This window comes from Odontesthes bonariensis, chromosome 23 (genome assembly GCF_027942865.1).
Source record: "Odontesthes bonariensis isolate fOdoBon6 chromosome 23, fOdoBon6.hap1, whole genome shotgun sequence".
Classification (NCBI taxonomy): domain Eukaryota; kingdom Metazoa; phylum Chordata; class Actinopteri; order Atheriniformes; family Atherinopsidae; genus Odontesthes; species Odontesthes bonariensis.
The window spans coordinates 11,403,327-11,418,579 of record NC_134528.1 but is presented as its reverse complement, the minus strand read 5'-3'; the positions used below and the strand labels follow the sequence as shown (position 1 = coordinate 11,418,579).

The 15,253-nt window shown below is 39.4% G+C and overlaps 1 protein-coding gene across 1 annotated transcript in view; it reads right to left on the bottom strand.

Moving 5' to 3' along the window:
• usp54b (ubiquitin specific peptidase 54b) overlaps positions 1 to 15,253 on the bottom strand; it is a 45,413-nt gene that overhangs the window by 16,898 nt on the left and 13,262 nt on the right. The window contains exons 3-8 of the mRNA XM_075457880.1: positions 11,647 to 11,781; positions 8,633 to 8,746; positions 8,409 to 8,491; positions 6,690 to 6,795; positions 3,399 to 3,545; positions 253 to 402 (exon numbers count right to left, since the gene is read on the bottom strand). Coding sequence (XP_075313995.1) covers positions 253 to 402; positions 3,399 to 3,545; positions 6,690 to 6,795; positions 8,409 to 8,491; positions 8,633 to 8,746; positions 11,647 to 11,781 — 735 coding nt within the window. The remainder of the gene's footprint in view (positions 1 to 252; positions 403 to 3,398; positions 3,546 to 6,689; positions 6,796 to 8,408; positions 8,492 to 8,632; positions 8,747 to 11,646; positions 11,782 to 15,253) is intronic.

Sequence of the window (15,253 nt, the reverse complement as noted above, 5' to 3'; positions counted from 1 at the left end):
TGTTGCCTTAAGACGCAAAACTCAAGCTTCCGTCTCCTGCACAAATACAAAGACTTACATAAGGCCAGGAATCAAACCTTAAACACAGCAGTCGCCACTGCTGCAGAAAGCCTGACCGTGCAGCACTTAAAATAACATTCAGCACAGTTCCTGTCTTCCCTGCTCTTCTAGGCACAGCTGAGGATGCAGCAGATGCTGTACAGTACACCCTCCTAATACTGCAGCATGCAAGCTCCAAAAACTGTGTCTCACCTCTTTGACGTGGGCGTCGTCGAAGTACATCCACTTGCGTATCTTGGTCTGGAAGAAGAAGGTGGAGTAGTGCTTGCCGTAGTAGCACACCATGCCCACCAAGTAGAGCTCCGCCTGGCGAGCCCTCTCCTCTGTCACACGGTAGAACAACTACACAGAGAGATAGCGGAGGGAGGGCAAGAGGGAGGGGGAGGAGACAGGAAGGGAGGGGGGACATGCAGGGGAGAGGTGAGCGGTATACAGGGGGGGGGGGCAGAGACAGAGGAGTTAATGTGAATACAAGCACATTTTTGCTCACCTAGTATATGTGCTGTATGCAGTAAGACTTCACATACTGCTGTTTCACGAAGTCTTTACTTACTTACAAATTTCACAGTGCTGCACGCCCTCTGCAGCTTTTCATGCAGAAATCTCACAATGGCATTTCAAAGGTCACTTGCTGCAGATAATACCACCACTTGTAAATTTCATATTCCAGTGTGCATATAACATAATCCTCTTTTTTATATAATCCTGTCTGATTGGGCTTTGGTGTCGCCTGTATTCACCTGCAGCTGCAAGGACCCATATGGTTCACTGCTTCTGTTCTGCAACTAACAATTAGTCATTAGTCTTCAAAATGTCAGAAAAGACTCCATTAGACGTTTTAAAGCCCAAGGTGACATCCAAATCACCCGTTTTTGTACTACCAAAGCCTCAGAACCAAGACTTTCATTTTACAAGGATCTGCAGCACAGAAAAGCAGCAAATACTTGTTAAATGTTGCTTGATAAATGCCTTTCAAGTAATAATAGATAATCAAAATCTATTTGTCGTAACGGATTCTTTGTTGCAGCACTAAAATGATCTAATCTGGAGAGGAAAGGGACATAAAAGAGTAACAGTCAGGCAAAAAAGAGTGGAAGCAGATGCAGAAGACAAACTGAAAGTAGGAGCTGCTGCAGTAAAAGAGACGGGATACGGGAGGCAGATGGATTCGCTTTTAACAGCTATACAAAAGAAAGAGCTGTAATAGATTATTTCTCAGATTTGTTTCTAACAGTTAGTTTCATCCTACAACAGCAGGGTGAAAACCACAGACAGGGCAGCAGGCAGAGACCGAAGATAGAGGGGAAAAACTTGACTCACTATAACACATATTCATATTCACTAATCCATTATTCATGGATATCACTTCAGGATGCGGCTGGAGATGTTACAGCGGCATTAAAATGCATCAACATTGCTCAGTTATGACATAGAGATTCAGAGGTCGCACATATGTTTCTGTGTGTGCGCGTGTTTGTGTGTGTGTGTGTGTGTGTGTGTTCATGAAACAAATGGAACAGTTGCTTCTGTTGTGTGTGCCATCATTTGTGGTCTTTCAGAATGACCATTCACATGTTTGAATGGTGTAGATGTATTTACTTGGTAGGCTAGCACTGGGTTTACAGCACCAATTTAAGGGGCATTCACTTCCATATGAAGATCCAAAACACAGTATATTCTAACAGCATCTCACCTGCTGCAAACAAGCCACATGAAATGATGAGCAGGCAAACTTTGAAAATGTAACAGTCATGTGAAAAGGAAAGTACATCTTCTTTCAATTCTAAGATCTATGTATGAGGACCATAGAAAAAAAATTATCTGGTCTTTACAAGGTATCAAAATTAGGTAAATACAACCTCAAACGAACAACAACGCATAACATTACAGTGTCATTATGTATTTTTACAAAAGATAGGCCAAAACATAGAAGGTGTGTGGAAAAACCAAGTGAACTCCCTGATACAATATCTTGTAGAACCACCTTTAGCAGCAGTAACTTGGCACAATAATTTTCTTTGACACTATGAGTCTCTCACATAATTATGGAGGAATTTTGGCCAACTCATTTTAATAAGGCTACACAGTTCACTGAGGTTGTGGATATCCATTCATGCACAGTTCTTTTATGTCTCACCAAAGCATTTTAATGAGGTTGAGGTCTGGACCTTGACCGGACCATTTCAACATCTTGATTCATCTTTAGCCATTCTGTTGAAGATTTGCTGCTGTGTTTGGTATCATTGTCCTGTGTCATGACAGTAATTCATCATGTAGAGGAGTTGATGATCAACTCAATGACTGAAAGGTGCCAAACATCTCCACTTTGGTATCGTCTCTCTTACAAACCGAAGCTCTGTCATGCTCTCCTTAGATAAAGGAAGCTTTCTTTTGGCAACCCAATTGAGGTCCAGACACCCTGGAGTGTTGTGTGTTAAGCTATAACATACTGTTCTGGTGTTAACGAAAATGTCAATTTCCTACTTTTAATAATACTTTTAATACATTGGAATAATTTGTGTACTCTTAATTTCTTTAACTGTGGGATACAGGTAACACTAAATCACGAACCTGACCGTGAAAGCACAACAATTTGGGGGTATAAAAGGTAATCAGTGGTTTTAAACCAGTATTATCATTGTTTCTCTACTGAAGGCATGCTGAGGAATACATTCGACAGGCAGCCGCCACCCCGCACTGATTCAGCCTTTGTATAGCGCATGTGCAAAAGGGAAGGGAATGCTCAGTGCTCACACAGCGCCTGCATTATTGTGGACAAACCTCTTGAATTTAAGCCTGAGGAAGAATCCCCGTGGCTACATGTAAATAAATAGGCGACACTGACCAGCTCCAAAAAATAGTATCTTTAGTTGTGTGACATGCAAGCCGATGTAAATACACTCTCTACCTCAAATATTTAAAACATTGGCACTGTTTTATCCAAAACTTAAAGTGAAGTTCACAAGTTCACTAAGTTTGAAGCTGTAAATCACACTTTATCACCCTCTAACTTGCATAGAAATTTTAGTTTGTGCAGAGAAGAGTTATATTTAATTACAACATCTGTCTGCATAACCAGACACAAATGTCATTGGCACATGGTTGCTGCAGTCTAAAGTATTCTATTCTGCAGAGGCTTAAAATGTACAATACAGATAGAACAACTGGTTCACTTGTACACACTGTACAAAAGGCTCTTTTCCCCAACAAATTTGGGGTATTTTGTCTTTGTATATGTCACTTTCAGCTTACTTGCTTGGCTGCTCACACAGGTAGACATGCCACGTGTTAATATTTTATAAACACCATAAAATGCGTGCAGTGTTGGATCCTCTTACGTCTCCCAGACGCAGGCAGGTTCCCAGGCTGTGTATGACATCCTCTGCTAGGTCAGAGTGGTCCGAATCCCACACCAGCCCGATGGACACAATCTCCGGTGAGTTCATCAGCACCCGGCGGATACGCAACACCTCCCCACAGTTACTCTGTGACGAAGAAAAGAAGGGGGAGGGGGTAAAAAAACATGGAGTCTGAGTGGTTAAACAGTTTTAGTTATTATGTGTTACAAAGCACAGAGTGTGCACATCGCTAAAAAAAACCTTTCCTTTATTTGTCTGGTATAAAAACAACAATGCACGCAGATACGTATACAAATAAAGTGAACAGTGAGAGAATGAGGGGCAGAGATAAAAAGAAAGAGAAAAGAGATGATGAAAGGATTGTAAAAGAGAACGACAGAAGAAGAAGAAGAAGTGCTGTGCTGAGTTGTATTTGTCCCTTGGGCCTTCTGTTGAGTTCAGAACCGTGTGTTCTGAACCTTCCTTTGAGTCATGACCCACCGCAGAGCTGGTACGCACACACAACAACCACACACAAAAGCCTACACACACGCACACACGCGAGCATGCACGCAGCGCTGGCAGAGCGGGCTCGGAAACAGCCTGAGAACACCCTGGCAACCAGACACTTTGCCAAACACAAAACTCACACGCACATAATGCACAATCACACACAGAACTCTCCCTTTGTGGGCAGCGCGCCGTCTTGCACTGGCACCAGAGACGGCAGGAAGGTATTTTGCCAGGGTCTGCTCCTCAGTTCTCAGAAAGGGACACAAACACAGGCCAGGGAGCAGCAGCCAAACAGCACAGCACTGGGACAGGGACTTTCTGTTTGCTCAGGACACACGGTCGGGATGCACAGCTTCGGTCAGCCCTCTGTGCTGTCTCACTGCTGAGAACAGCCACTGACAACATCATTCATCAAATGACTGTACAAACAGATTCGCTCTGCTTCACAGCACAACATTGATCGCTGCAGTCTCACCCCTGAATTATACATGCAAAGATTTTTTTTCTCCCTATTTTTCTCCTTTTTTTTCTCTGTGACTGTGCAGACCTTTCCTCGAGACTGTGTGTTATATCATAGGGCTGCCTGTCAAATGATACGGTAGGCTTGCAGAATGCTGATTGTGGTATTCTTCAAAGAAAAATGAAACGACTTGAGGAAATTGTTGATGCTACGCTTCCTGACAACACAGAAAAATCCAACTTTTTTATCAAAGCAGGGACAGCTGAGGAGACCAAAAACCAAATATCAACACAGAGGTGGAAAAGTTACTGCATGCATACTCTCAGTGGACAATCCAAGCTTGGACCCTGCAATCACCATTTTCATGCATTTCATGCATCTTATTTCACACTTAAATCTTTCTCATGATATGCTGATACTGATTCTTACAGAGCTTGTGTGATCATGCGAGGGTCAGTCACAATTAAATACAATTTTGAAATGTTCTAAACTGAACTCTAACCTTAGTCCTCATAATGTTCCTTTGGACAATAACAGTTATTTCATCTGCTAAAATCTGCGTTTATGGAATATGGGATGAGGAAAAAAGTCAAATTAATAGATTCCCTAAAGTATTTTTCAATTCATTTCACTTTATTTCAGATCAGTTGAACTATCCACATCCTAAAACTATCCTGTCTTTAATCTGACGTCACACTCAGCGCTGCAAGTGATGGAAGATAAACAGAAGCAGCTTGCATGTCTCCCAAAGGGCGGCGAGCACCATGTTAACCTTTAGGCTGTGAACAGTGTGTGTTAGTGTGGTAGTGGAGGTGGAAGTGTGTGGAGAGATGGGCAGCTGCTTGAGATGGGGCTCTTTGTGTGGACACTTTGGCAGAGAGGGGGTGGGTGAGTGGAGCCAAGCTCGAACTATTCAACAGCAGCACTTTCTCCCACCTTCCTCCCCACCCAAACATCTCCGAATCTGTTTCTGTCACTGTACTGCGATCGCTCTCAGGCACACAGCATTTACTGTTCCTCTGACTCAAAAATACTGTATATCAGGTATGTCATTTGAAAACCGCTCCTCACCTGAGCACTTAAACATGATATCCTGCTGCCAGGAGATTATGATGATAATTATGGGTTACTGTGAAGGGAGGTCGACGAGGACAAATGCTTGCGATAATAGAAAGTGAGTAAGAAAATGGGAAGAAAATGCAAATGAGCTGCTGATTATGTAACATGGACCCGCCAAGTAAGAAGGGGAAAAATACAGAGAAATTATGAATCGACCAAAGTGGTACAGTGCACATTTAACGTCCACCCTGCTTTCTGAGTCGCTGAGGACATTCAGCCTTCATCGTTTGATACAAGAGAAAGAAAAACTGAACGTGGAAGGGGACAAAAAGAAATGTATGACAGACCACTACACATTATTTAATCTGTGCTTCAGCTCTGATAGAAGTCAGTGCATAAGCACAACCCAGGTTTTTAGAGTTTTCTTTAAGAAATAGCCACCTCAATAAAACTTCATCTTAGGTGTCTCTTATTAAAGAGAACCCTCCAGGCAGTTTGGATACTTTCTTTCCATGAGACACAAGGATTTTCTTGGCTGCATATGGACATCCTAAAAACAAACACTGCAAACAAACATTGCACAACCCCCCATTTAGGGTAAAACCACCCACTGAGTAATACACAACATGTCAGCCTGCTAATGCTACGATAAAATCCAAAATATTCTCTGCTGTGTATAGCTCAGGAAATATGAAATAAATACAAATCGGTCAATATTCAGCATAAGTACTGCACACCCCTGCATTTAACGTAGTTAAGGATTCACAGCATTATTTTTCTGTATCGCAAAATAATCAAAAGTGATGTTTAATTATCATTGGCATGTACCAGTTAATAAACCTTAAAGCAGTTGGATGCCAGATACACAGTAAACAAGAAGATTCATCTGCATAGAATCCAACCAGATGTCACCAACTTGTCTTTCTTAGTCTGCAGTTGTGGCAGCTTATGAGAAATTCCAGATTCATAGATATAAATGATTGTACATAGTCTGTCATCCTGAGGTGTATTATGTTTGTTCTTTTAATTTCTTCATGTTCAGCTGCTCAGATTTAGTTTCATTTAACAGCATGAAACAGAGTAAAAAATATAGATACTGAGTCAACACTTTGGTGTGACAAAAACTACAAGTTTTTTTCACATCCTTTTTCACATTTTTCTTATACATTAAATTGCTCAGTGGGGCACATTTCATACAGTCAAGTTCATAATATCAATCAGCAGAATTAACTTTAAGCACTATATGCGTATGCTCTTACGGGGCAATTGCGCAGGTCTCCCATGTTGCTGGCATTACGGAGCAGTTCTCCAAACATGTCCGGAGTGGGTTTCTCTCTGCACTCCAGCATCCGTACTGCCTGGTTACTGCAGCATTGGACAAAAACACAAACACACACACAGAACAAGGTCATACAATCAATGAGTCAGTGCCTCGCAGAACTTGATTTTGAGCTTTTGCTAACCTAAAAACAAAATGAATTGCCCCTCCCCAAAATCTAACATTGTCTGTGCATTCATTTGGTGAATACAAAGGAGAATTTAAAGGTTTTCAACTCATTTTCAGCAGGAAATAAGTGTCTGCAAACGTATGACAGACAGAGATTCAAAAAAACATGTGCGTTGATTAGGAATCAGGCCCTTAGGCTTTTTTCTAATTTGCTTGCATGAAAAAAAAAAATACTAACCAAAATAGAAAGAAAACAAGGATATATAATAAAAAAAACTTAGGTTGTGAAGCTATAAATTATTAGGTTGAAACATGGGTTCACTACAAGGATATTAACAAACCAGTATGATTGCTATGAAAGGATAATTTCCTCTAAATGAAAATAATTTCATTAAAAAACTTTACTTGTGAAATAAAACAGTATGTTTCAAGACAATCTCATTCAACAAGGCTTAAAGCAATAATACTTTAATGCTAAGCTGCGTTGATCCTTTTTAAGTACAACAGTCCTTGGAAGGACAAACTCCAACATAAGTTCTCATTCTCTGTGAATACCAAAGGAGAATGTCTGTTTCAGGATCAGGACCACAGATGGGATTTTCTGTGGAGTGAATCAGCGTTGTTATTTTTCTGAAGAACTCTTTTTAAAAAAAAACATCCAAATCTCTTCTCTTCTCTTCAACTTCCCCCCCTCCATTAGCCTGAAATGAACCTCCCCTCTGCACTCTCTGACTCAATTTCAAGAAAGCAGAAGCGCTTTGAGAAAAGCTGGGAACATGCTTTTATTTCAGCGTACTTATGACTGAGCTGCGCTTGAATCGGACATTTGTTCTGGGTTTTTTTTCCTGTGTTGCCCCGTGATTACCTTATTCGTGTTGACTTTTGCATTTGCATCCTCAGTAAGGGTAAAAATAGCTCAGCTGTGCTAACAGGCACAGAGCGATGGCACCTCCGCGCCCCACAACTACCTTGAAATTATTTTTATTTGTATTTATGCCCCCCATTCATCCCTCGCTTTCCTGTACTGTGTTTATTTACAAAAGGGACACGGAGGAATGTATTCCCTTATTTTCTTCTCATTTGCTCTTTCCGGCCCACTGTTCTACTTATAGATTTATTAAACTCTGTGGGTGTACTCAATCAAACACCTGATTGATTACTTCCCCTGTTCGTTATTTCATTAACTGTGGGCAATTTTTTGTAACAACTCCGATCGTGCACACAAGTTACCCTGTGTGGATTTACCTGTGTTTGCTAATTTCTACCTTTACACGCTGGACACATTTTGTATACCCTCACCTGCTCTTGCATATGTGTGTATGATGTATGTGTTCACATGTTTGGCCAGGACTCGTGTCGAGAAGCAGAGAACACACTGTACCTGCCTTTATTGCCACCCATCCACAGTTTGCTGCCAGATTTACTGCAGTATGTGTGTGTGTGTGTGTGTGTGTGTGTGTGTGTGTGTGTGTGTGTGTGTGTGTGTGTGTGTGTGTGTGTGTGTGTGTGTGTGTGTTATGTCTGGTCTTACCAGAGAGATGTCGTGGAGATGTAATGAACCATCTGAATGAAGGGCAGGGGGTCTGATGTGGCCCCACAGCTGTTACACACACACTGCAAACAAAAAGATATCCAGAGATTCAAAACAGACAATCATGCTCATTTTCTGTGATGATTTATTTTATTTAAGACCCCAAACAGTGAACCATGTAAAAAGCTCTTTGGAACGGCAGAAGGCGTGAACAATCCCCCTACCTGTTCGAACAGAGTCATAGCAAACTTCTGATGTGGTATGCAGTGTTTTGCCGTGCAGATGTCCTCTCTGCTCTCTGCACTGATGTGGAAGTGGATACGCATGAGGAGATTCTCCTGAGAAACACATGGCAGAGACAAAGCTAACATTTATAAAATGTGTGGTTGTTTCTGTGCATAACTACAGTATGTGTGTGCGTGTGTGTGTGCGTGTCTGTGTGTGCTTTTGATCGTTCTTCTCTGTTGGTGCTCTTGTTAATCTGACCGTGGGAGCAGCATCTATATTTCATAAGAAGCCGACGGATTCCCTGACTGAACACATTTACTACCAATCGATCAGACAGCGCCTCCCGGGCACACGCATAAAACACACACATACGCAAACACAGACATTGTGTGGGTTGGTAAAACAAAAAGATAGAGGCGGAGAAAGAGACTGAAAGTGGCGTTGAGGAACCAAGGGGAACAGTTAAAGACATAAAGTAAGATGTGTAGACATTATAGTAATAAAACCTGTACATTTTCATTTAGAGGAGCAGATACATTTGCATCTGCTCAACATAAAACTCAAACATTTTAGGAAATTTCTCCATCAAATGTTATACTTTTAGATTTTTTTTAATATAACATTGTTAGACATTTTCAAACCTGAGCAACTGGCCATTAACTTACAGTATTTGAGCCTCTTTCGAACAATTACTGCAGTTGTTTGTGAGGTAAAATCCCAATGTGAGAATGCTAACTGAGCTCTACAATATATATAGTCAACTTAACCACAAGTTAGCCTTGTATTTAAAGATTTTCTCAAAGTCAAGGATGGGTCCTTTCTGGTCACATTCTAAGTCTAGTCCCTCTTTGTATTTAATATGTAACACCAATAATTATATCATATTCACAGAACATGTACATGGCTGTTAATGATCTGCTGGTAATAGCTGGCTACCAAACAGCCATTTATATTAATATTTTAGACATAAGCAAAGGGTTGTGACTGTTTTGAGAATGCTGAGAATTCACGGAATGAAAGACTAAATCTTTTGAAGAATCCTTGACATCTGTACGGTCCGATAGGCTGGTACTAATTGTCTGAACGATGGTCACTTTTTGTAATTCAGCCACTATACATCAGTGACTGATCTGAATATAAATAATCCGGATGTAGACGTTCAGGTTTAATTTACAAAGATCTGAAAACAAAATAGCTTTGAATATTGTTTTCACATCGTTTCAATCTCAAAGGATAAAAATAAATCAGACAATTAACTGATAAGCACTTTGTGGCCTGTTTCTTCTTTATTTCATGACAAACTAGGGGGGCAAAAGTGTTTGGAATTAAATAAAATTGTTGATTTGCCATTCGGTTTATGATGGGAACTCTCAATTCAAAGTTCAAAGAAATGTCAGTGCTAGTGAAGAAGGCCAGACGAAAAACATCCAAAAGAAGCAGAAACTTGAAGAATGGACAAATCCAAACTTTGGTTCATTCTTTAAAAGTAGGACTGAACTGGAGAGCTCTGCAAAGCCAAAAGAGGCCAGGAGATCCATGTAAGACACGAAGTTGAAGAATTTAAGAATTTTGTCTTGAAGAAAAAACATTTTAATCGCGGTAGGTATCGTGGTATCATTTTCAAAGTCCACACTACTTCTGGTAACACTAAAAGAGATTCTTTGGACTGATGAAACCAAGATGAACGCGTACTCAAAGGATGTGAAGAAAAAAGTATTGAGGTTCATGACCTAAAACATACTGTAGGTCATCACCAATAGAATTGGGTCACAATTTTTTATTGATGACGGGACTGCCGATAGAGGGAGCAGGATAATCTCAGAAGTGCTGAGAATCACTCTTTCAGCTTAAATTCTGTCAAATGCTGCAAAACTGATTAGAGAGGAAATCGTACTACAGATGGATAATGACTCCAAACATATGGTGAACGCAGCCCAAGAGCTTCTTAAGGCAGACAAATTAAATGTTCTTAGATAGAAAAGTCAGTCACTAACACAAGTGAGCCTGATTTAACTGATTAAAGACAAGACTGGGGGAACAAAAAAGGAAAAAGCAAGCAGCAAGTGAAGGCAGCTGCAATAAAAGCCAAGCAAAGCATCTTCTCAGGAAACTTGGAAATCCTTTACATCCAAGTCTTAAAAATAATCTTGATACGTTTTTTTCAACTTTTAATTTGTCAATTTGGCTTAGAAAACTTAATTTGAAAGAATGCTGTATAATTGCTATCTCTAAATGATTTGTATGTTTTTATAAGTATGTTTTAAAGATTTCTTAGAAATTTATGTAGAAATCTTTTTGGACTTACTATGTATGTAATGTCATGCTTTATTCTCATCTAATAATTTGAAACTCTGGAACATTTGGATTTTAAATCAAGATTTACAGATGGAAAGATAAAAACATTTCTCTTCTTCTGTAATCAATCAACTTTTTTTTTTTTTTAACTAACTGATCAATTGTATGATCAGCAAAACATAAAAAGTGTTCTACCAACAGTCCAAACCTTAAAACTTGGCATTTTTAGAAATGTAAGGAAAAAATAAACTCAGCTGAGCAGGTGGTTGTTCACGCTATATCGAACTGGAAAGAACCCAGAGACAAAACAACAAAAGTTGTGGTGGACATCCACAAGAAATGTCAAGAGCTCTTGCTCAGGATTGATAGTAAGCGTCAATTATTGATAGTAAGGTGCTCCACTGCCATCAGTAAGTCACGTCATGAAACATGATAGGTACCCCAATTAGTTCCGGTCTAAAATACTTGGATGTGCAAAGACACATGCATAATTATCATTGGGAATGTAAGTTTAGTTATGTTGTTCAAATAAAACCCAATTAGCTTTGACAAGAGTCCAAATAAAGGTTCCGCATTACACAAAAGGCATATTTCTTTGAAGCTTCTATGCAGGATATCTCGTGTCCCCTGAGGCTTCTGTCTGCAGTAAGAATGACCACCCTTTTACTACCTTTTCCTTTTGTATGTGTGTGGCCATGTGCTGTCACAAACTTACAAAGCACTCAGCAGCGTCGTCCATGATGCCCAGCTGAAAGCGCTGCTCGTCTTGGAAAGTCTTGGCCAAAGCGCTCCGCAGTGCATCTGATGGCAGAACGCGTTCGCTGCTGAATTGGAACTGAGCAAAGATACTCTGCAAATGCACACAAACATATACATATCCATTATTTTTTCAGTCAGTGCGGCAAAAATATACTATCCCCCAAACTCTTTTCCTGAAAGATCTCTGCATTGTTGTAGTGTATTTACACTCTGTATGCATCTGTATTGTAAAACTGGGCATCCTGTTCCATGAACTGACCCATAAAACCAGTGAAACTAGTTGTTAACTTGTCCAGAGCCAAAGTGCTGCGCAACAAACTCTGACCAGACTAAAATAAACACCCCTGCTGAAGCCTCAATATCAGAGCGTATGAATAATAAATGACATTTGCAGTGCACTTTTTTGACACTGACAAAAAGCGCTCTGAGAGTGCTTTGTAGCAGTAAAACAGAAAGCAAAGCAAACTGTTGCAGGGGGTTAAGAGAGAAAGCTAGGCCACTAAAGTGTGTTTTGAGGGCAGCGTTCAGAGACTGAAGAGCAGCATCAAACATTTTGGAAAGGGCGAGACAGTTTACTATGTTTGCACTCATTCAGGTCTCGCTGATCCAGACCTCAAATATACAACCATTTTAAGTTTTCTGTTCCGCTCTATTTTGTCTGTTTTATTTCTGTCTGTCTGAATCACCATCTTTCCCTTTAGTTGTTTGGCAGCCCCTCCGATTTTTTTAAACCCACCAGAGAACCTCCAAGTTTTTCTCCAAGTTAGCATGACTGTTTTAAAGTCAGAGTGCATGGAAACATCTTATATGTGTCAGACAACAGTAGCTTAAAAATGTTAAAAGGCCGATAAAGGCAGGTGAACTGTTAAACTGTTGAACAGTGCCCGAAGATCATGGGATGTTTAATCTGTGTCCCTTTCCCAAAGAGATGTCTGTACATTCTCAGAATCTTCTGATGATATTATGTCGTGTAGATGATGGATTATTCAAACTCTTTGCATTATTCTGAAGTTTGTAGACAGTTTTTTGCATATTGCTGAACATTTTTCCTTCTTTACTTCTGAGAGACTCAGCCTCTCCAAGGAGCTCTTTTTATACTCAATCATGTTACTGACCTGTTGCCAATTAACCTAATCAATTGCAAAATGTTTCTCCTTATTTATTCTGTGTACCACTTACTTTTGCAACCCTGTACCAACTCATTTGAGACATGTTTCTAACAACAAACTCAATATGAGCAAATATTTTTTTATCAAACAATAAAACGTGTTCTATGTTCTACTGTGAATGAAATATTGGTTTGTAAATTATTGTATTCTGTTTTTAATTCATATTTTACACAGCCTGCCAACATTTTTGGAACTGTGATTGTAAAAAAAAAATATATCTCCAAATTATCTAAAAACAAAAACAAATAAAATGCCAAAGATTTCCAATGGCTGCCAATCTATCCAGGACTGGCATCCCAGTAAACATTGTACCAACAATCAGCAGCCACTGGCTCATCTGAGCTGGATACTGCATCATTTGAAGTACAAATTATCATCATAATCATGAATTATGACAGAGGTTGTAGAAAAAATAACAAAATACTGTAGTACTCCCAAAAACAATGTCCTGGATGTTACTACATTGTGGCTTATCTGATCTCGATCCAAATATGAGCACTGAAACTAGCAGAGTTCAACCAGAGGCAGTGAGAATAACTTTTGACTGAGACTGGACGAAGGATTGCTCCACAGCACCCAAGCAGGGACAGATGGAAGCATGGATGACTTACTCCAGATTGCCAACGGACAAAAATGACCTAATTTTTTGTTGATAAGAATCCTAGGCGGAAAAAAAACACACAAACAATAAAAAAAAAAAAACAACAACCAGTAACTCTTTTGAAATAACATTAAAACAGCCCAAAAATAGAAATAAACCTTATAAGTCAGGTTGACGAATGAGAGCAGTGGCTGGTTTCCATCGCAGTGGTTACTCAGTCTCTGATGAGATGGCCGGGCTGAAAAGCAGCAGGTGCTCAATTTCCTTGACACCAAATAAACACTGCATTAAGTGAAAAATATTGCAACACAGCCACAGTTCAGCACCCAAGTGTCATCTGTTTAAGGTTCACATTGGTTCCATTTTCCAATTTTGCAGCCAGAGGTATGAAGTTATGCAAACAGTCTAAGAGGAAATGTAGGTCCCTTTTCAAAAAGCCTCTTTCAATTCTAAAGTTTTAAGTGTGAGGACATGATAAATTATAATATGCTCCTCACCAGATCTAAAAATGAAGTAAATACATCTTCAGATGAACAGCAACACATGACATATTACACTTTGTAAGTATTTTTTCAACAAAAACAAAGTTAAAATGCAGAAGCAGTCAAAAAAACACTCATCATCCAAACCTTTATTAATCTAATGTTAAATTGTCCTCAAGAAGTCATAAATTTAATGTGAAAACCTGCAAAAACATTTCCAGTTTCTAAAAAGTAGAAATATTTTAATCAATAATGTATAGTGATATCCTAAAGTTTGGTAGAGATCTATGTTACCACATAGAACAATATATAGCAAAAGATGATCTGATTTGCTAAAGATGTAAAGTTAAATATGACAGCTTTGTTTGAAATTTTAAGCAAATCTACAAATATGAGACTGTTAGGACACACAGCAAACCCTCAGCTTGCTCTCCTTCATTCAGTCCATTGCAGATTTTAAGGTTAGTTAGAATCGTTACCCTGTAGTAGAAGTCTCTTTTCAAACAGCTTTTTTTGCATATTGTATAACGTATGCTTCCAGAACTTATTCATATTTCACTAGATCCATTCTTCCCGCCAATTAAATGGTCTCCATGCCGCTGACTGCAATGCAAATCCAAAGGATGATCAATCCACCCCTGTGCTTAGCAATAGGAGTGCTTTTCTAACCATGAAACCAGAGCCTTTTTTTTCTCCACGCATAACTTTTCTAATTGCAGCCTCAAAAGTTCTAATTCATCTTATTCAGTCCACATGACTTGCTCCCAAAAATCATCTGGGTTGTTCAGATGTTCATTTGCAAACTTAAAATGAGGATTGTTGTGACTGACCACCACTCCAAAGTCTGCTAAATCATCCTGAAGCTCCTATCCAGTTAAACGCTGAGGGTTTCAATTTGCTTTTCTTTCCTTTTCTTTCTTGGTCTTGGAGACCCCAGTTTGACCTTCATCCTTCCTATGAACCTCCATTTTTTAATCATATTGTGATCTGAAGGAAGTGTGTTCTAGGCAGATGGTTACAAGAAGTTTTTGTAACATTTTAAAATCGGCTTGATTTGGCCTTTCCTTATGGTCACCACAAACAAGTAAATTTAATAAAAGTTATGGTAAAGGTTTGGTAAATGTCAAATGTCTCCAAAGTTTTGCTTGGTACTCCTTTCATTTCATTTCTTTTTTTAAATATAATTCCTCTCACAATTACCAAATGTAACCTTTAAATGTAAGAACTCCACTTTTGTTTTTCCTTTTCTTGAGAACTTTTTAACATTTTTTTTATAATACCAACATCTCATGAGTGTTTTTTGTCTGAAAC